We start from the raw sequence: 23,527 nt of genomic DNA, 5'->3' as shown, positions 1-23,527 counted from the left end.
AAAAAAATAGATTCATCTTAAGGAGGCCACTACTAGAGGGGCTTCTGAAACCATAAAGTTCATTAAAATTTTTATGTCTAGTTAATATATCCTACCTCCACAAGTGGTCAGATCATTGCATTACTACAAAATAAATCTTTCTTCACTAAGGGAAGAAAGAAATTAAGGTACCCTCTCCATAGACAAGACAGATTATTTGAAAAAAAAAAAAAAAGCCACTGTGCTTGGGTGTATTCTCCAGCATTTCTGGAAGGGATGTATTCAAGTGTGTACTGAGTGATCACACACACTTTGAGATTACCCTGCTGGACACCGTAACAAAACCACAGCTGCTCTAGGCAGCATTTGATCCACAAAATGTATTGTAACTGCTTTTCAATCTGTTAGCAACAGGCAGCCAAAACTACTGCCATAGCTTGTTTCATAAATTTGTCCTCGAGACTAGAGCATAAGTTATTAGTCATTTTATTTCTATAAAGTTGGACTTAAATTCCCTTGTTCGACCTCCCCACCATTCTCTTACACTTAATCGGTATTGTGAAGTGTCCTTATTGATCAGACAATAGATTAGAAAACATGGAGAATATTCCAAAAATCTTGTTTTTAAGATTTTTTTTTATTATTATTTATTTGTCAGAGAGAGAGAGCACAAGCAGGGAGAGTGCCAGGCCAAGGAAGAAGCAGGTTCCCTGCTGAACAAGGAGCCTGATTTCAGACTGATCCCAGGGTCCTGGGATCATGACCTGAGCTGAAGGCAGTGGCTTAACCACTGAGCCACACAGGCTTTTAATCAATTAAAAGAACATCAGGCATTCTCTGGCACAGATCTTATGACCATCCACTAATTGGGTCATTTTCTCTTTTCTCCCCTCTCTTTATCTGTCCCCCTACCCCGCTTTTCCCATTCTCTATAAATTTTTCTGATTTATTTCTCTACACTTCATCTATTTATAGTTTCTATTTAAATTTAGATTCACTGGCTTGTTTAAAAGCAGCACATGGAACTGAGGCATTTTTACGTGACAACATTACCAAGTATAACTACTGAGTGATGATTTATTTAATTTTTACATAAAGAAAGGTCTTTTTCTATCTTGAGAATAGTTTAACTACTTCTATTGTTACAATTTGATAAATGTTAATGTGTTACTATAACTTCACGTACTTTTTGTAGTACTGGTATTTTTTTATTATATTTATTTTAATCCAGGAAATTTTTAAGAATTTTGTTCCAGTTAAAAGAGAATATCCAGCAAATAATTTGATGTGTTAGTTAAGGGCCCTCAACAAATGCTTACAAGTTTTGCTGGTCATTTTATCATTTTCTAATAGAACTCCACTTTTTGATTTTTGAAATGTTAATATTGTCCTTACATTGCCTACATACAGTACCAAACATTTTTCTTTGTTTTTCTTATGGGTGGAGAATCAAGATATCTAATAATTATTAAGAAGTATCTGGGGATCTGTTTGAAGTTAAAGCATCATTTTGTGATTATCTACTTCAGATTATGTGAACTCAAAGCTAACAAACTAAATGCCTGTGAGGACACGTATTTTTTAAAGCAACTGCATATATAATATATACAACTACACATCATTTGTTCTATGCTCATTCATTACCAATGGTAAATTCTTTGCCACATTCTTAAATTTGACCCAGGCAACTAACTTAGAAAATCCTAGCATTCCTTGATTGCTCATTTTATAGAAATAACTCATAACATAGTCGGATAAATAATTACAAATAATAGGGCAAAAAACACATTTCATGTAGTAAAGTTTACACTTGATTAGAACAGAGATTTATCTCATTTACCTTCTAATCCTTCTTGACATAGGTACTCAAATCTAGTTTTTAAATTAGAGATCATGATTTAAAATGCTTAGATTATATTTCTAGTATGTCTTTTCTGTGAAAGATGTTAGTTTACAAGACCTAAATATGTGAGTTTAAGTCCACTAGGCATTGTTTTCCTTTAAGATCAAACTCTCAATTATTTGTTCTAAGAAGCAAACTCCAACGTATTATTAATATTTATTATTTATTGAATGGGATATGACTCAATTTCCTTCATTTATTGAACATAATTAAGAGTTTCTAACCAAGGGCACCTGGGTGGCTCAGTTGGTTAAGCAGCTGTCTTCTGCTCAGGTCATGATGTCAGGGTCCTGGGACTGAGTCCCAAGATGGGATCCCTGTTCAGCAAGGAGTCTGCTTCTCCCTCTCCTTATGCCCCTCCCCTCAGCTTGTCCTCTCTCTCTCTCTGTCTCAAATAAACAAAATCTCAAAAAAAAAAAAAAAAGACTTTCTAATCAAAAGAATCATCTGAAAAAAATATGAATAATCGTCAAATGATACCATTAAATTTTAACAATCCTATATATCCTATACTAATAAAGGACATTTTTGGCATCCAACAAAACATTTTATAAAAGCTAAAGTTGTATATGAGAAACTTAAAAAAAACTTTTTTTCAATTTCTTTGCTTAGTATGATAATTTAATAATCTATATTATGAATACCTATCAAAACATGTGCTTCTTTTAAACTGTGTTATCAATACTGAAGTCAATTTCTGATAATGACATCCTACACCTTTTAGGGATAGCCCTGACTACAGAAATAGACAGTTCCTAGTGCTGCCTCAGAACTTACACCCTAGTCCTACTGAACCAGGTGTACTTCTCCTGAATGTGCCATATGTCATAGCTTTGTCTGAACATGAAATTTTCATGCTAAAAAAAAGAATCCCTCTCGTCTAACTGCAAAATCCGTTTACTTGTTAAGACTCTGCCGAAGTGTCAAATACTGTTTAAAGTACTTCCTGAACTTCCTTAATGGAGCTCATTACTTTCCACTTTTCTGTTCTCTACCATAAATATCTCTATGCTACATTTACAGCACCATGTTAATGCTTTACCTTCCTGTCTCTTCTACCAGACTGTGATCTTCCCAAAGGAAGATGGTGACATAGTTATCTTTGCATTTTCCATGTTGAGCATACTGTCTGATATATAGCAGCCGTTCCATATATTTATGGTTGAATGAAGAATGAATGATTGAATCTTCTTTTACTGATTTGTCATCTATTTACATTATAGCGATAAGACTTGTTATATCTGAGATTAGCAATAGCTGGAAAGTGAACTTCAAAATAAACCAAAAACAAATTTGTTCCAAACCAATTAACCAGTATTTATTTAGCACATGTCTATCATTACAGCCTCTGTTCCTTCCCACAGGGAGTTTCTATTTTATCAGAATTTCCAATGCAGGTTATGATGTTACAGTGATGGATAGAGTGGCCTGGAAAAATGATATTGAGGACATAATACCTAGTGGTGTTATCATCAGGCAGCAGAAGCCAACAGAAGTACAAAATGTGCACAGATTAAGGTATTAAGTGCCTTAATGAACACTAGCATCAGTATAAGTTTACTGATGTTAATAATATGTGCCAATATGGGGCGCCTGGGTGGCTCAGTGGGTTAAGCCTCTGCTTTTGGCTCAGGTCATGATCCCAGGGTTCTGGGATCAAGTCCCACATTGGGCTCTCTGCTCAGCAGGGAGCCTGCTTCCCTTCCTCTCTCTCTGCCTGCCTCTCTGCCTGCTTGTGATCTCTGTCTGTCAAATAAATAAATAAAATCTTTTAAAAAAAAATATGTGCCAATATTATATATTTATCTTCTACTTCTAGATGTTATACCACAGCCAACATAAAATTCAAGGGCTATGCTTAGTGTGGGAGATAAAAGGATTTCCTAAATGGACATGGTCTTGCATTAATGGTAGATCTTGTCTTCCTGGAGATTATATTGTAGACAGAGAGTGCATAAATCCAAAATTGCCAAAATAATCACCCATTACACTTGTGATAATATAATATAGCAAAAACAAAAACAAAATCATATATGTCTCCTATCTGTTTTTAACTAAGGCACAAAAGCCATTTTTGTCTCTGAAAGTTTTTTAAAGATTTGGACAATTAGTGTACATTTTCTGTCACCAGAAAAGTCACTTAGTCCAATTACAGGTTCAAAATATCTATAGAATCCAGTTCTTTTTATAATTAGACAATACTTATAATGAAAGAAGAAACATTACACCTGATACAATAGAAATAAAAAGGATCTTAAGAGACTACTATAGGGGCGCCTGGGTGGCTCAGTGGGTTAAGCCGCTGCCTTCGGCTCAGGTCATGATCTCAGGGTCCTGGGATCGAGTCCCACATTGGCTCTCTGCTCAGCGGGGAGCCTGCTTCCTCCTCTCTCTGCCTGCCTGCCTCTCTGCCTGCTTGTGATCTCTGTCTGTCAAATAAATAAATAAAATCTTAAAAAAAAAAAAAAAAAAGAGACTACTATAAACAATTACACACCAATAAACTGGATAGAAGAAATGGAAGAATTCCTATAAATATACAATCTACCCAGTGAATCATGAAGAAATAGAAAATCTCAATAGACAATAATGAATATGTAGATTAAATAAGTAACCAAAACCCTCCCAGCAAAGTAAAGCGCAGGAACAAGTGACTATATGGGTAAATTTTACAAAACATTTAAAGAATTAACATTAAACCCTCTCAAACTCTCAAAATATTAAATAAGAGGAAACAGTTCCAAATTTATTTTTGGGACCAGCAATTCCCTGATGGCTATAGTCAAAGATATTACAAGAAAACTACAGGATAACATACCTGATAAAAAATCCATAGCAAAATACTAGCAAACCAAATTAAACAGGACATCAAAAGAATTACACACTATGACCAAATGGAATTTCCCCTTGGGACGCAAAGATGGTTCAACATACACAAACAAATGTGATATACTACAATAACATATTAAAGGATAAAGATCATATGATTATCTTAATAGATGCAGAAAAAGCATTTGATAAAATACAATATTCTTTTATGATAAAAACTCCCAACAAATTTGATGTAATGGAATGTGTCTTGAAAAATTACAGACCATACATGAAAAACCCACAGCTATCATCATATCACAGCTATCAATGGTAAAAACAAACAAACAAAAAAATCTCAAACGTTCCATCTGAGATCAGAAGCAAGGCAAGGATGCCCAATTCTCACCACTTCTATTTAATACAGCACTGGAATCTTAGGTAAATTGGGCAAGAAAAAAAAGAAAGTCATCCAAATTAAGGAAGAAGAGAATGTATCTGTTTCCGGGTGATAGGGTCTTATATGTAAAAAACCCTAACTCCACAGGACAGCAAATTCTGTAAGGTTGCTATACAAAATATCAGAAATCTCTAATACTTCAATACACTAAGACTAAATTATCTGAAAAGGAAATTTAGAAAACAATCCTATTTACAGTAGCATTAAAAATAATAAAATACTAAGGAATAAAGTTAACCAAGGAAATGAAGACTTACATTCAGAAAATTATAACACATTGATGGAAGAAATTTTAAAAGACACAAATAAATAGAAAGATATTCCATGCTCATGGTTTGGAAGACAAATTTGTCAAAATGTCCATAATACCAAAAGTTATCTACAGATTCAATGCAACCACTACCAAAATCCCCATGGCATTTTTTATTGAATTAGGTAAATAAATAACCCTAAAATTTATATGGAACCACAGAAGACCCAAACGAATCTTGAGAGTGAAGATCAAAACTGGAGACATCACACTTCCCAATATCAAAATATATTACAAAACTACAATAATTAAAACGTAATGGTAATGGTATATAGACATACAGATGAATGAATAGAATGAGAATCTAGAGATCCAGCTGATAAACCCACATCAATTTATCTTTGTCAAGAATGCCAAAATACACAAGGGAAAGAGAATAATCTCTTCAACATATGATATTGGGAAAACTGATGTCCACAAACAAAAGAATAAAAACAGACCCTTATCTTACATCATATACAAAAATTAACTCAAAATGGATTAAAGACTTAAAGATAAGATTGAAAATGTAAAATTCCTAGAAGAAATCACAAGGGAAAATGTCATGACCCTGGTCTTGGTAATGTTTTCTTGGACATGACAAAAAAGCAGAGGCAACAAAAGCAAAAATAGACGAGTGGAGCAACATTAAAATAAAAGACTTCTGAACAGCAAAGGAAATGATCAACAGGGCAAAAAGTAACCTAAAGAATGGGAGAATAGGGGTGAGATGGCAGAGAAGTAGGAGACTCTGTTTCAACCGGTTTTTTAAACCGAGTGAAGTATCTACCAGAACACTGTGAACACCCATGAAATCAGCCTAAGATGTAGGATTACACACTTCTAAATCTCTTCAGGGATAGAAGACATCAGTGGAGAGGTAAAGCAGAGGGGGAATGCTCGGACTGATATCAGAGGATAAACAGAAGGGGGAGGAAAGTAATATGCCATTGGAAAGTAATATACCAGTATGAAAGTGCCCTGTGATTGGGGACCAGCATTAAATTGGAGTATGGTTAAAAGCACTCAAGAAGAGTAAAAGATCTTAAGGGGTAACTGGTGGAATTGGGCAGTCAGGGGCCAGGCCTAAGCCCATGGACCCAGGACAGCCACCACCCAGCAACCACCCAGTGACTCAGCAACAACCCGTACCAGAGGTAGTGTGGCGGAGTCTCCAATCAGGTCCCTGAGCTCCTGGGTTGCGAAGCTTGCACCACCGCTTGGCTGCGCACACTCTCACCACTCCCCACCAATGAGGGAAGTCTGGTGGGTGTTCTCTAGAACCACAGCCTTTTGCATTCTGTGCTCACTGCATGACCAGGGTCTGAACCATACTCCCCACCTGAGCCTGAGAGAGCTCTGTGTGGATGCTAGCCGGTGGTCTCTAGGACCGGCCGGGAGTTTGGACACTCCCAGCCCATGCCTGAAGGAACTCAGTGAGGTCTCTAATTGGGATCCTTTGGCTGTGACCTGAGCAACCCTGAGGTCTGGACACCAGACTGCAGTCCAGGAAAAGGCAATCACCAGAAACAGGCTCCCTGGACCATTATCACTCACGGTTTTAGTGGCACAGGGTGCAAAGACAAGTGGGCACTTCCGGTGACCCCTGAGACAGTGGTTGGGGGCGTGCACTGCCTGTGGGACATTGCACAGTTCAATAGAGTTTGCAGAGGGGGAGTCTGTGTATTCTGGACCACCCAGAAGAGAGAAGACTGAGGCTTCTCTCTGAGGCAGAGGTATGGGTGCAGTTTGCTTTCCAAAAGCAGCAAAAAGCCACCAAAGAACAAAAACCTCCAGAGAACAAAAGCCTGAAAAACTGGTTTCCACAGAGCCCAGCTCCTTCATAGGGGCAGGAGGACTCAACCCAAGCAAGACTGACTGAAAAACAATGAGGCAGGTGCCCCTCCCCCAGAAAGCCAGGCAAAAGAACAAGAGGACAACCACCTTAGGGTCCCCATAAAACTGTAAAATCCCAACATCAGGAGAAAACAATATAATAAGCCCTCGGTATTGCCCTAAAACCTTTATATTTCATAGATAAAACTTTATTTTTAACTTGTTCTCACTATTCTTGTTCTTTTTGTTTTTTTAATCTACTTACCATTAACAACTAGAGATTTAATACAGCATATTCCATAATGATCTTTTATCTTGAAATTTTTTCATACATATACCTGTTTTTTTCTTCTTCTTTTCTATCTTTTTTTTAACACACATATACGTATAAACTTCAAGGTAATTCTCTTTCCCTAATCAATACTACCCCTACATATAAACCAGTATTATTCTCCCTTTATCTCTGGAAAGTTGAGTCCTTTAACAAAGATATCAAGATACACCCAGGAAGAACCAAAATAACCTTCCTTGCCCACATCAAGGGTTTATAACCACCCTCCCATCTTTTTCTGCTGTCAGTGTTTCTGTGTATTTATTTTTGTTATGGTATTATATAAATTTTGTCCTTGGGGTTCATTTTGGCTGGGTTTATTGTTCTTGTCATTTACTTTTGTCAGTCTTTTTGTTTTTCCATTTTTATTGTATACCTTATACATCTTACTTTGGGGGCTTATTCTGGCTGGGTCTTCCCTTCTCTCTCTCTTTCCCTTTTTTCCTTTTTTCTTTCTTTTTGGTTGTGACTTCTGATAGCTCCAAAGTCTTCCAGAGTGCACCTTGCCTGGATCATGGTTGATATATTCAGCTGATACATCCCCTCAAGCACCTCTCACCAAAATGACTAGAAGGAGGGACACTCAACAGAGGAAAAATTCAGAGATTGTGCCCTCTCCATAAGAACTATTGGATAGGGACATAAACAGTATATTGGAAAGGGAATTCAGGGTAACAAATTATCTAGGCAATGGTGAGGTTGGAGAAAACCATTAGGATAACATAGAATCTCTAAGGACAGAAGTGAAAGGTGCCTGGGAAAAAGTTAAAAATGTTATCAATGAGATCCAATCTAATCTAAATACTCTAACAGCTAGGGTAACTGAGGCAGAAGATAGAATTAGTGATCTAGAGGACAAACTGACAGAGAAAAAGGATCAAGAGGAGGCATTGAAGAAATAACTTAGAAACTATGAAAACAGAATTAGGGAAATAAATGATTCCACGAAACGTTCGAAAGTCAGAATTAATGGGATCCCTGAAGGGGTGGAGAAAAACAGAAGACTAGAAGATATAGTTGACCAAATTCTGGATGAAAATTTTCCCAATCTGGGTAATCATGTCCTAGAGGCAGAAAGAACATCCCCCAAGATCAACAAGTCTAGAAAGACCTCGAGGCACTTGATTGTGAGACTGGTGAATAATGATTTTACAAGAGCTTCTGAGGGAAGCTAGGGGGAAAAGATTCCTTATGTACAGAGGAAGGTCCATCAGAATAATGTCAGACCTGTCCACAGAAATATAGCAAGCCAGAAAGGGCTGGCAAGACATATTCAGAGCACTAAATGAGAAGAACATGTAGCCAAGAATACTTTACCCAGCAAAGGTGACATTCAAAATGGATGGAGAGAAAAAGAGCTTCCAAGACTGGCAAGGTTTAAAAGAGTATGTGACCACCAAACCGACACTACAAGAAATATTAAGGGGAGTTCTATCAAAGAAGAACCCAGGAGTAACACAGAACAGAAATTTATAGAGAAAATGTATAAAGACAAGGACTTCACAGGCAACATGACGTCAATGAAAACATACCTTTCAATAATCACTCTCAACATGAATGGCCTAAACGCTCCCATAAAATGGCAAAGGGTTGCAGATTGGATAAAACAACAGTACCCATCCATATGCTGTCTACAAGAGACCCATTTGGAACCTAAAGATACATCCAGACTGAAAGTGAAGGAATGGAGAAGCATTTTTCATGCTAATGGGCCTCAAAAGAAAGCTGGGCTAGTGATTCTTATATCAGATAAATTAGATTTCAAACTAAAGACTGTAGTCAGAGATAAAGAAGGACATTACATCATTCTTAAAGGGTCTATCCAGTAAGAAGATCTAACAATTGTAAATATTTATGCCCCAATACGGGAGCAGCCAACTACATAAACCAACTGTTAATCAAGATAAGGAGTCATATCGATATGAACACATTGATAGTAGGGGATCTTAAAAAAACACTCTCAGTAACAGACAGATAATGCAAGTGGAAAATCAATAAAGAAACAAGAGCATTGAATGACACATTGGACCAGATGGACCTCACAGATATATACAGAACATTCTACCCCAAAACAACAGAATACTCCTTCTTCAGAAGTGTACATGAAAATTTCTCCAGAATAGACGACCCACTGGGTCACAAATCAGGGCTCAACTGATACCAAAGATTGAGATTATTCTCTGAATATTCTCAGACCACAGTGCTTTGAAACTGGAACTCAACCACAAGAAAAAGTTTGGAAGGAATTCAAACACTTGGAAGCTAAAGACCACCCTGCTTAAGAATGTTTGGATCAACCTGGAAACCAAAGAACTTAAACAATTCATGGAAACCAATGAGAATGAAGACACATCAGTCCAAAACCTAAGGGATACAGCAAAAGCAGTCCTAAGGGGGAATTACATAGCCGTCCAAGCCTCCCTCAAACAAACTGAAAAATCAAGAATTCACCAGCAGTTTTTATACCTGAAAGAACTGGTAAATCAACAACAAATTAAGCCAGCCCCATGCACAAGAAGGGAAATAATCAAGATTAGAGCAGAGATCAATGAGATAGAAACTAGAGATACAGTAGAACACATCAACGAAACTAGAGGCTGTTTTTTTTTTTTTTTTAAAGAATCGACAAGATCAATAAACCACTGGCCAAACTAATCCAAAATAAAAAAGAGAGGACTCAAATTAATAAAATTATGAATGAAAAGGGAGAGATCATGACTAACACCAAGGAAATAGAAACAATCATCAGAAATTATTTTCAACAGTTATAGGCCAATAAGTTAAGCAACCTAGAAGAAATGGATGCATTCCTGGAAATCTATAAACTTCCAAAGCTGAATCAGGAAGAAACTGACAATCTGAATAGACCAATCTCTAGTAACGAGATTGAAGCAGTAATCAAAAACCTCCCAAAAAACAAAAGCTCAGGACCTGACAGATTTCCTGGAGAATTCTACCAAACATTCAAGTAAGAAATAATACCTATCTTCCTGAAGCTGTTTCAAAAAATAGAAACAGAAGGAAAACTTCCAGACTCTTTTTATGAAGCCAGCATTTCTCTAATCCCCAAACCAGGCAAAGAACCCTATCAAAAAGGAGAATTTCAGACCAATATGACTGATGAATACAGATGCCAAGATTCTCAACAAGATCCTTGCTAATAGGACGCAACAGTGCATTAAAAAGATTATCCACCATGACCAGGTGGGATTTATTCCTGGGATGCAAGAGTGGTTCAACATTCGCAAATCAATCAATGTGATAGATCAAATCAATAAGAGAAGAGAGAAGAACCACATGGTCCTATCAAATGATGTAGAAAAGCATTTGACAAGATAGAGCATCCTTTCCTGATTAAAAAGCTTCAGAGCATAGGGATAGAGGGAACATTCCTCAACTTCATAAAATCTATCTATGAAAAGCCCACAGTGAATATCATCCTCAATGGGAAAAGCTTGCAGCCTTCCTGTTGAGATCAGGAACACGACAAGGATGCCCACTCTTGTTCAACATAGTCTTGTTCGACACAGTATTAGAAGTCCTAGCAACAGCAATCAGACAACAAAGAGAAATAAAAGGTATCTGAATTGGCAATGAAGAAGTCAAACTCTCTCTCTTCACAGATGACATGATTCTTTATATGGAAAACCCAAAAGACTCCACCCCCAAACTGCTAGAACTCATACAGCAATTCAGTAACATGGCAGGATACAAAACCAATGCACAGAAATCAGTTGCTTTCTTATACACTAACAATGAAAATATAGAAAGGGAAATGAGAGAATTGATTCCATTTACTATAGCACCAAGAACCATAAGATACCTGGGAATAAACCTAACCAAAAAGGTAAAGGATCAGTACTCAAGGAACTACAGAACACTTCTGAAAGAAACTGAAGAAGACATAAAAAGATGGAAGACCATTCCATGCTCATGGATCAGAAAAATAAACATCATTAAAACGTCTATACAGCCCAGAGCAATCTATACTTTCAATGCCATCCCGATTAAAATTCCACTGGCATTTTTCAAAGAGCTGGAACAAACAATCCTAAAATTTGTATGGAAACAGAAGAGATCCCAAATTGCCAAGGAAATGTTGAAAAAGAAAAACAAACCTGGGGGCATCACATTGCCTTATTTCAAGCTTTACTTCAAAGCTATGATCACCAAGACAGCATGGTACTGGCACAAAAACAGACACATAGACCATTGGAACAGTTTCAGAGCAAAGATATGGACTCTGAACAATATGGTCAACTAATCTTCAACAAAACAGGAAAAAACACACGGTGGAAAAAAAAAAAAACAGTCTCTTCAATAAATGGTGCGGGGAAAATTGGACAGCTATGTAATAGAAGAATGAAACTCCACCATTCTCTTACACCATACACAAAGATAAACTTGAAATGGATAAAAGAGCTCAATGTGAGGCAGGAATCTATCAAAATCCTAGAGGAGAACATGGGCAGTAACCTCTTCGACATTAGCCACAACAACTTCTTTTAAGACATGTCTCCAAAGGCAAAGGAAACAAAAGTGAGAATGAACTTTTGGGACTTTATCAAGATCAAAAGCTTCTGCACAGCAAAGGAAACAGTCAACAAAACAAAGAGGCAACCCACGGAATGGGAGAAGATATTCACAAAGGACACTACAGACAAAGGACTGGTATCCAATATCTATAAAGAACTCCTCAAACTCAACACACACAAAACAGATAATCATGTCAAAAAATGGGCAGAAGACATAAACAGACACTTCTCCAAAGAAGACATACAAATGGCTAACAGACACATGAAAAGATGTTCATCATCAATAGCCATCAGGGAGATAATTAAGATTAAGATACACATTACACCAGTTAGAATGGCCAAAATCAACAAGACAATATACAACAAGTGTTGGAGAGGATGTGGAGAAAGGGGAACCCTCTTACACTGTTGGAGGGAATGCTAGTTAGTGCAATCACTTTGGAAAACAGTGTGGAGAATTCTTAAGAAATTAAAAATAAAGCTACCCTGTGACCCTGCCATTGGATTACTGGGTATTTACCCTAAACATACAGATGCAGTGTAAAGAAGGACCAACTGTTCCCCAGTGTTCACGCCAGCAATGGCCACTGTCGCCAAACTGGGGGAAGAGCCAAGATGCCCTTCAATAGACAAATGGATAAAGAAGATATGGTCCATATATACAATGGAGTATTATGCCTACATCAGAAAGGATGAATACCCAACTTCTGTATCAACACAGATGGGACTAAAAGAGATTATGCTGAGTGAAATGAGTCAAACAGAGACAGTCAATTATCATATAGTTTAACTTACTTGTGGCGCATAAAGGAATATCATGGGGGACATTAGAAGAATGAAAGGAGAAGTGAATTGGGGGAAACTGAAGAGGGAGACGAAGCATGAGAAACTGTGGACTCTGAGAAACAAACAGGGTTTTGGGGGGGAGGAGGATATGGGTTAGGTAAACCTGGTGGTGGGGACTCAGAAGGACATGTATTATATGGAGTATTGGGTGTGGTGCATAAACAATAAATCTTGGAACATTGTAAAAATAAAACTAAATTTAAAAGAAAGAAAAAAAAAAAGAATGGGAGAAAGTATGTGCCTTTTGGGAGATGTGAGATCCAGGTAGGATATGGTGAAATCCCAGTGCAGTACAAGAATGAGAAGAGCCATTTGGAAAAGACAGACCAGCCCCTAGGTGGCTGAGTCAGAAACAGTTCCATAGACCTGAGAACTTGGCAACAAACCTATTTGTCTTTGCTTCTTGTCATCAGAAAATATACTGAGGAATCCAGGAGAAGTCTCGCCTACCAGTGTACCAGGTAATAAGAGTATAGACTTTGGTCCTGGCTGTGAACTCTGAAAATGCCTTTTTTGAACTTGTGCTTTTGAAATGACTCCAGCTACTCGGAGCCACAGTTTAGGAGCTTCTGGAGAACACTGACTTACACAATCACCCATGAATAAAAGACCATTTATGGGAGTCAAGGAGTCTGGTAGAAGTACAAAATACCATGGGACAACAACAAAAAAGTCAAAATTAGACACACTTCTGAGGGTAAGAGGAAAAAATTGACTTTATCTGCATCACTCCCGAGATAACAAAACTCAGTGCTAAGAGATCCCTGATTGACCCATGATTTCTCTTGTTGTGGAAAGTGGCAATGTGTGAGTGAGTGCTTGACCTTCCCAGCTGTGTAGGTTGCTACCAGAGAGTAAAGAGGCCCAACTTTCTCTTGCCTCTTCCACATTGAGTTATGACCTGAAAAACTAAGCCTATGAGAATCTGGGAAAAGAGAAGCCAGAACTCAAAAAGGTACAGATGAAAGGAATGTAGATTGTACTAATTATGTCCATCAGGAGACCTGTTCATGAACCAGTGGGTGGACACCACCTGTGGATTCCCCCAGCTGGACCATGGGCATCTGCAGTGTTTTGGTGCCTCTTCTAAATACCCCATTATGCAATGGCTGACGTCCTGGGTATGCTTTCAACAACAACAAGAGCAAAGCTTTTCTAGACAGCTGGTGAGCATGTGTAGAAAGCTGGCCCAAATTTGTGGACCTGGAAGGGACAACAGACCTGAGCATTTAGCACCACCCTTGGAAAAGCAGAAGATAGTTGTTCATATAGGGCCTGGCTCTAGAAGATTAAGAGAAGGAATACAAGCTTAAGAGCTCTGTCATAAATACATATGCAGATAGGGATGCCTTGGTGGTTCAGTCAGTTAATATATGACTCTTGATTTTGTCTCAGGTTATGAGACCAAGTATCATGTTGGGCTTCACTCAGCACAGAGTTTGCTTGAGATTCTTTCTCATTCTCTCCCTCTGTTTCACCCTCCACTCATTTGCTCTCTTTCTCTCAATCTCTCTCTCTAAAATAAATAAATAAATAAATAAAATTATATATATGCGGCTAACAATAGAGCACCACCCAAATATATTAAGTAAAATTATCTATAGTGGAAAATGATGCAATCTTATATGTACAAAATCCTGGAGACTCCACCAAAAACTATTACAACTAATGAACAATTCAAGAAAGTTGCAGGATAAAAAATCAACATTCAGAAATTAGTTGTGTTTTTATACACTAAAAACAATGTCTAAAAAAGAAAGAAAATAACACCATTTACAATAGCATAAAAAGTAACAACAGTAAAATTTGGGAACAAATTTAACCAAATTTAAGCCACCTATAGATTCAACAGAATTCATGTCAAATTCCAATGGCATGATTTCATAGACAGAAATTCATGGAACTGCAAAGACCCTGAATACCCAAAGCAATCCTGAGAAAGAACAGAGCTAGAGGCATCATTATTTCTGATTTCAAACTATTACAAATCTATAATAATCAAACAGTCTTGTACTGGCATGAAAATGGACACAGACACCAATGTAACAGAATTGAGAGCCCAGAAATAAATACTCACATGTACAGCCAACTAACATTTGACAAAGAAGCCAAGAATACTCAAGGGGAATGTATAGTCTTATCCCCATAAATGGGGATGCACAATCCCCATATGCAAAAGAATGAAATTGGACCCCTATCTTACACTACTCACAAAAATTATTCAGAATTGGAATGAAACCCAGTATTATAAAAGCCCTAAGAGAAGAGAGGGAAAAATATTTTTGACCTTGGCTTTGGCATTGAATTTTTTTTGGATATGACACCAAAAGGACAAGCAACAAATACAAAATAAATAAGTGGAACTACATTAAATTAAAACAATAAATTTTCTGGGGCTCCCAGATAGCACAGTGGGTTAAGCATCAAACTCTCAGTTTCAGCTCTGGTCATGATCTCAAGGTCATGAGTTGGAGCACTGTGTTGGGCTCTGCACTTAGTGCAGAGTCTACTTGAGAGTCTCTCTTCCTTCCCTCGGCCCCTCCCTACCCCTGCTCCTACTGTCCTTCTAAGATAAAATAAATAAATCATTTTTAAAAAAAAAATCTTCTGCCCAGCAAAAGAAATAATAAAAATGCAACTTACAGAATGGGGGAAATATTTGCAAATTATGTATCTAATAAGGGGTTAATATCCAAAATATGTAAGAAGCTCATGTAACTCAATAGCAAAACAAGACAACAACAAAACCAACAAACAAAAAAACACAAAAATCAATCTGATTAAAAAATAGGCAAAGAATGTGAATAGATAATTTTTTCCAAAGAAGAAATATAAATTACCAATAGGTTCACAAAATGATGCTTAATATCACTAACCACCAGGGAAATGTAAATCAAAAGCCCAATTGAGATGCCATCTTAACACCTGTTAGAACAACTGTCTTCAAAAAGACAAGAGATAACAAATATTGCTGAGGATGTGGTGGAAAGGGATCCCTGTTCACTGTTGGTGGATACAAAAATTGGTGCAGCCAGTATGGGTAAGAGTATGGAGGTTCTTCAAAAAATTAATAGTATAAATATCATATAATGCAACAATTCTATTTCTGGGTATACATCCAAAAGAAATAAAATGAGGATCTCAAGGATATATCTGCACTCCCATGTTCATTGAAGCATTACTCACAATAGTCAAGATATGGAAACAACCTACATATCCATCTATAATGAATGGATAAATAAGTGTGGTATATAAATAAAAAATTAGTTATTCACTCATGAAAAAGTAGGAAATCCTGCTATTTGCAACATCATGCATGGACCTTAAGAGCATTGTGCTAAGTGAATAAGTCAGACAGAGAAAACAAATATCTCTTTTGTGTGTGGAATCTAAAAAAGACTCATTCATCTTGAATCTTAGAAACAAAGAGCAGAAAGATGGTTGCTAGGAGATGAGTGGTGGAAAAAATGGGGTGACATGAGTCAGAGTATATAAAATTCTAGTTATAAAATGAATAAATTCTGGGGATCCAATATATAGCATGGTGACAATGGTTTGCAATATTGTGTCATAAACTTGCAAGTTGCTAAGAGACTAGATTTTAAGTATTCACACACACAGACACACACACACACAAAAGAACAAAGAAAAAAAGAGAAGGTAATTATGTGAGCTATGGAGGTATTAACTATCCATATTGTGTAATCATTTTGCAGTAAATACATATATCAAATCAACACATTGCATAAGTTCGAGAACACCACAATGTTATGTGTGAATTAAATTTCAATGAAATGAAAAAATAGGATGCTGGCATCGTATTCATAGAGTTTGGCTTGTAGTTTTCTAATGTATTATGAGAACCTATGATATACCACAGAGGACAGAATAATTAAAACAGCATTGGGATTACCTGTCCTTAAAGGTTGGCAAATTTCTATGTGAAGCCATTTGGACCTGGTATTTTGTGTGTGTGTGTGTGTGTGTGTGTGTGCGTGTGTGTATGTTGTCAGGTACTTTTAAACAATTATTTTCTATATTATTCCTATGATTATTGCTCTATGTAGAATTTCTGTACTGGGTCAATTTTGGTCAATTTCATAATGCATTTCTGTTTATTTCTCTTATATTTCTTGATGATCTGCTTTAAGAATGTTGGTGCTATGTTATCCAGTGCATAAATACTCAAAACTGGAGTTTTAGGGCACCTGGGTGGCTCAGTCATTAAGCATCTGCCTTCAGTTCGGGTCATGATCCCAGGGTCCTAGGGTCGAGCCCCACATCAGGCTCCCTGCTTGGTGGGATGCCTTCTCTCCCTCTCCCACTACCCCCTGCTTGTATTCCCTCTCTCGCTGTGTCTCTCTCTGTCAGATAAATAAAATCTTTAAAAAAAAAAAAGAGAACCTGGAGTTTTACGTTAGGATATGTCTGCTTTTGAGAACTATAAAATGTTGTTATTTGTTTAAAAAAATTACATGTTGGAGTGCCTGGGTGGCTCAGTTGGTTAAATGACCAACTCTTGATCTGGGCTCAGGTCATGATCTCAAGCCCCATGTTGGGCTGCATACTCAGCATGGAGGCAGCTTGAGATTCTCTCCTTCCCCTCCTCACCCCCCTACACTAATGCATTCTCTCCACCTCTCTTAAAGAAATAAATACATCTTAGAGAAAAAAGAAAAAAAAATATGTATTGGTGAGGATACAGAAAAACTGGATACAATGTTGATGAGAATGTAAATTGGTGGAAGCACTATGGAAAACAGTACAGAGGTTTCTCAAAGAAATTAAAAGTACATCTATTATATGATCTAGCAATCCCATCTGAATATATTTACAAAATATTTGAAATAATCTCAGAGACATCCGCCCTCCTATTTTCATTGTGGCATCACTCACAATAGCCAACATAAGGAAACAACTGAAACGCCCATTAAAAGATAAATGAATAAAAAGATTGTACATACATGCAAAGTAATACCATTGTCTTAAAAAAAGAGAAGGACATCCTGCCAAAGGCCACAACATGAATGAACCTAGTACACATTATACTAAGTGAAATAAGTCAGACAAAGAAGGACAAATACTACATGACAACATTTATGTGAAGTATCTAAAATAGCCAGATCAAAAAAAATAATAATAAAAGTAAAGAAATAAATACATAAAAATAGTCAAACTCTTAGAACTAGAAAGTAGAATGATGGGTGCCAAAGCTTGGGAAGTGGGAAGTTTCTGTTCAACAGGTATAATGTTTCAATTATGCAAAATAAGTAAGTTCTAGAGATCTGCTGCACAACATTGTGCCAACAGTAACACTACTGTATTGTGTGTTAAAATTATGAGGGTAGATCTCATTTTCAGTGTTCTTAAAGGAAAAAAGAAAAGAAAAGAAAACACTTAAAATTCTGTTGAAAATAAAACTTTATATAGAATGAATTGGAGAGGAACATCAAAATCATTAAAAATAAAACAATATTCTCTTCTGACAAAGTCTATTTAGTTTCTATATTCAAGAAATTAGTATTTAACAATAAATGTAAACTTGTTCTTAAATTTCTTGAGGAACACATGATATTACATTTACCTGTGTATTCAAGGTGAAATCCTGCAGCAGAAACACTGATGTCTGATTGAAAATTTAGATATAGATTATTAGATGTACTATTCAGCAGATGGGGTATTGTTGTTCCTGAAATGATAATTGAAAAGGCAGGTCAATGATCACATAATAAAGATTACAGTAAAACTAAATCAGTTAACTACTAATCAGCCAATAGATTATCACTGAAATTACATATTGGTTAAATGTTCTTTCAGAAATTTTTTGATAAAAATATATCTTCCACATTTCTTTTTCATTTTATTGTTTGTGACTATCTCCAAAGAGATAGTCTTTGGATCACTTTGGGATCACTCTAGAGCGCTCCCTAAAAATAGGCAGAACAAAGAGCTGGTTAAAGCAGTAAATTTTACAGTTCACCTAAAATAAATGTTTTTAATTTCATGTGGATTTCAATTTTCCATGCATGAACTAACAGGAAACTTAATTTTAAAGTTTGCAGGTAATTTTTATAGAATAGTAACTTAAGATTATGTGTGGATTCAGAGGTTGTATTTATTTATTGTCCTTTTTATTATATTTATATATATATATATATAAAACACACAAATATATTATATATGCATTTCATGTTATGTATGCTTTTCTATGTAGTTACTTACTTACTTCTATGTACTTACTTCTATGTATTTAAAGTACCTTGATGTATCTTATTCTCTGACAGCAAAGCTGGTAAGTAGTGTTTGAAAAATCCCAATTATAAACTAGTGTTAGCCAAGTCTCCCAGCAAATACATTATAATGATGTACTTCTGAATTTCTAAAGGAAATCAACTTGACTTTGTTTGATTACTGAGTTGAAAACATAAAATATCTGCTTGAACCAATTACTTCCCATTTGACATTGAGTAATAATTCAAGATCCTTAAGATTACAACTCAAGCAGTTTCAAATGACAAGCATAAAAATAAGTGTCAGTTCTATGTTTTTTTTTAAATTGTTTTAAGATAGCATATTATTCGATAGCATTGCAAAATTTTTCTGTAACAGTTACTTTATACTTTGTACAACCCTGTGGACCTTAACTACTCACTGATCCTTCTATAAAAGAAGTCAGGACTAATTCATTATAGAACATATAATTGCTTTGTTTTAGTTTTCAACCTGTTATCTGTCCATAGTATCCTTACTGAATCACTGAAGATAGACGTAAACTTGACCTGCCCTTAGCCTCCTAGAGAATCTTAGCGATCGAGAGCTTTGGCTCCGGAGCCACACCAGCTGGGCTCCAGTCTCATTCTCACATTCGCTGTACAAACTAAGGCAACTTAATCTCTCCAAGCTTCAATCATGAACCAGAACTGCTAGAAAGAGCCAACGAGGAAATGGATGACAAGCCTCACATAGAGCTAGCACTTGGTAAATCAATAGTTGTTGTCACTTTTATTATCGTCATTGCTGTATTCGTTACTAAGAAAGTAGAAACACCTGGGTGGCTTAGTGGGTTAAATAAAGACTCTGTCTTCAGCTCAGGTCATGATCTCAGGGTCCCAGGATTGAGCCCAGCATCGGGCTCTCTGCTCGGCAGTGAGCCTGCTTCCCTTCCTCTCTCTGCCTGCCTCTCTGCCTACTTGTGATCTCTGTCAAATAAATAATAAATAAAGTCTTTAAAAAAAAAAAAAGAAAGAAAGTATACCTCCAATTTATTCTACACAAACGTATATTCAAAATGTTAAGAGATTTCTTCCAAGAAAAACTTCTACCTTAATCTATATCTAAAATACTTTCTATGACTAAACCAAGTCACTCCTACTCCAGGTATTTCTTCTTTCCTTTTCTCCATGGTGATGCTGAAAAACTGGTTATCATACTCTATTTTAAAATCTATTAAAAACTTAAAACCATTCACACTGATTCAAGTACATCTGAAAATAAGAAGTTGGTGGTTAAGCTATGTTCCTCCGTCTACAGTTAAAAAGTATAATAAAGTAAAAAGTACAGTTAAAATTAGAGTAAAATTTGATTTCACTTTTCATACATTGGAAAAGCTGTTAGATCATTGCATAAATTACCTTTAAAAACCTTAACAAATTTAAAAGCCTTCTGGTCTTGGTACCTGGGTATATATTAACTTTATATAAGTTTATTAATTTCATAGACATAATTTTATATTCTCTTTATTCTCACTCAACAGTACCTTGTAACATTTACCATGTTGTTACACAGTCTCTAAAATTATTTTAATGGTTGGGTAACACTCTATTGAGTAGATAGAGCATAATTACCAAGCACTGTCTAAATTTTAACTATTTAAGAGCACACATATTATTCTTGAACCACAGCTCAGCTGAAAATATTACTATAAAGGCATCAATAAATAATCACATAAATATAGTAAGAATATAATAAGGTTTTAAACAGCAATTTCAATGTCATTACCTTTAATGCCTTTCAAACTTCTCACCTTGTAATTTAGCTCCCTGTGTATAGTTTATAACAAGCAATTTAAATGGCCAAATCAGAGTTCTAGGAGCTCTTTTAAAAAGAGAGAGAGATTTTTATATTCCTAATTATATCTCTATTTTAATTAAGCTCAGCTCTTCTGTTTACCTGAATAACTTCCAAGTCGTGGAGCATTGTTGTCTCCCCCATCATAGAAGTCCAGAGAATCCCAATTATGTTCTGTAGCAAAGCTCACAACTTGCACCTGCGAAATAATACTTTCTGATAAGGAAACATATTTCTAACAAGATACTAATATTTCCGTCCTCCCCACCGTATTAGAAGAGCGAACTCTGAGCTGGGACCATGTCACTGTGGCCCTTCACAGAAGGATTTTAACAGAACTGATCTCTGCCATTGTGGCACTAGCTTACAGGAGCGGACTTTGGTGAGAAGAGCTGACGGGGCACCTAGTAGTGTTCACTATGGGTATAACACTGATAATGTCTGTCACCATCTCAGAGCATTCTCTGTGGCCGTGGGTTGGGGGGCGTCTGGGTGGCTAAGCTGGTTAAGCGTCCGTCTCTTGATATCGGCTCAGGTCATGATCTCAGGGTCATGAGATGAAGCCCCACATGGAGCCAGTGTCCATTCAGCATTAGGCAGTCTAATGGAGTCTAATGGGACTCCCAGTCTAATGGGAGCATTAGACTCCCATTAGGGAGTCTGCCTGTCCTCTCCCTTCCCTACTGCCCCTTTCCCCATTCTTCTGTCTCTCTCTGTCTCTATAAATGCAAAGTAAATAAAATCTAAAAAAAAAAAAATAAATAAAAGCTTTGGGTTAATTAATGTCTTAGTGCCAGGAACCCCAGTGCATGTCCTAAACAACTGGTTAACTTTCATATTTTGGAGTGTTAGATTCTTGCCAGTTTAACTAGGCTTATACTGGATGTATTTTATTTTTCTTTATTTGCCTAATCTTTGCTCAATTTCCTTTCATTAAAAAAATTAACATTATCCCCTATGCACATTTTTAATAGGTCTCAATATGGATGACCAAAATTATACTTAATAACTCATTTGGGTACATCTTTTAAAGATTATTTTTATGAATGGAGTCATAATAACTAAATTATGGTGAAGGTCCCTAAAGTTGATAAGGGAAATGCTGGAGTACAATTCTCTCCTATTAAATTTTATTTAAAGAAAGAGGCATGTGTTACTTTATCGCCCTTCACTTGGCACAGCTTGAGGTTTGCAAGAACCCACAGGACCCCCACAACTGTGGATGTGATCTTTTTTCCCTTTGTGGAGTATATATCTTATTGTTTTGGAGGAAGGGAATGACTAACTCTATTAAAATAAATTTGTATAGCTGAAGTCTGTTATAACTGTAAACACTGCACTCACTCACTAAATAATTGTAACAATAACATTCATTAAAAATTTCTTATCCACAAAATAGACCATCATCATTCTTCCCGTCAAGTGAATGTTGGTGCCTCTTTTCCAGGGGTGTGTGCCACATGGCAACAGAGACCCTGCCTGCATGACAGGCATGAGGCCCAATGGCAACGTTCCAGGACAGGATGAAGAATGGAATTAAAGCTGTATGATTGTAATATTATCACTACCTCCTTAAACAATGATCAGTTCTCTCTTCATATCTGAATTTTCTTTTCCTACAATGCGGAGGAAGAAAAGATGATTAAAAAAAAAAAAAGGAAAAGAAAAGAAAAATAAAGTAAGGTTCATGAAGGAGTTGACATTTGAGATAAGCTAAACGTATTGAGTGGTTTTCCACTGAAAGAAATTACTGAGTTATAAAAATGTAGAGGGGGCAAGCCATGAGGTGGATTTAGTGAACCATTGGTAATCCAATTTAGCCACAGGAGAAAGATTTACATATGAGGAAATATGCATGCAAAGTTAGGAAAAGCAGAGAAAAGTTCCAAAGAGTCAGCTTAGTGGATAAATACAAGAGACTGTGGAGTGAAGATGCTTGGATTTGCAGCTTCTTGGCTCCCTCCACTGGCTACCATGTAATCCTAGAAGAGCTGTTAATCTCTCTAGGCCTTCAATTACTCTTATAAATCATTGTAGTAAAGGTACCTGATTCATAGAATTATTGTAAAAATTAAATTAATTTTAGCTGAGAATAGTGTCCAGTGTGTATAAAGGATTTAATATATCTTAGTTGTGAGAGAGATTGGCCAAGAGGCTATAAAGACTGAACACCACCACAGTAATTATGTGACTGAGTAGTCCGCTGAAGGTTTTTGGAGGAGCAAAATCTGAACTGCTTTAAATACTGCATGGCATTGGATGAAAAAAAATATAAGTGAAAAGATGATTTCAGTGTCCACTGCAATAGTCGGTGTGAGAAACAATGAAAGATTGAAGTAGGTTGGAAGCAGGAGTAAATAGTAGAAAGGGGGACAGAGATGTCACAAGTGTTGCCACAGGGGAAGTTACTGGATTTTGCATAATCTGAATAAGGGAAGGAAGTGAGAGGGAAGACTTAAGAATAATTAATCTT

General features: G+C 36.5%; 1 protein-coding gene across 1 annotated transcript in view; it reads right to left on the bottom strand.

Annotated features, from left to right (window-relative positions):
* CSMD3 (CUB and Sushi multiple domains 3) overlaps nucleotides 1–23,527 on the bottom strand; it is a 1,253,935-nt gene that overhangs the window by 136,524 nt on the left and 1,093,884 nt on the right. The window contains exons 37-38 of the mRNA XM_044245069.1: nucleotides 21,157–21,253; nucleotides 18,572–18,676 (exon numbers count right to left, since the gene is read on the bottom strand). Coding sequence (XP_044101004.1) covers nucleotides 18,572–18,676; nucleotides 21,157–21,253 — 202 coding nt within the window. The remainder of the gene's footprint in view (nucleotides 1–18,571; nucleotides 18,677–21,156; nucleotides 21,254–23,527) is intronic.

This window comes from Neovison vison, chromosome 4 (assembly GCF_020171115.1).
Source record: "Neovison vison isolate M4711 chromosome 4, ASM_NN_V1, whole genome shotgun sequence".
Lineage (NCBI taxonomy): Eukaryota > Metazoa > Chordata > Mammalia > Carnivora > Mustelidae > Neogale > Neogale vison.
This window is presented reverse-complemented; position numbering and strand designations above follow the sequence as displayed.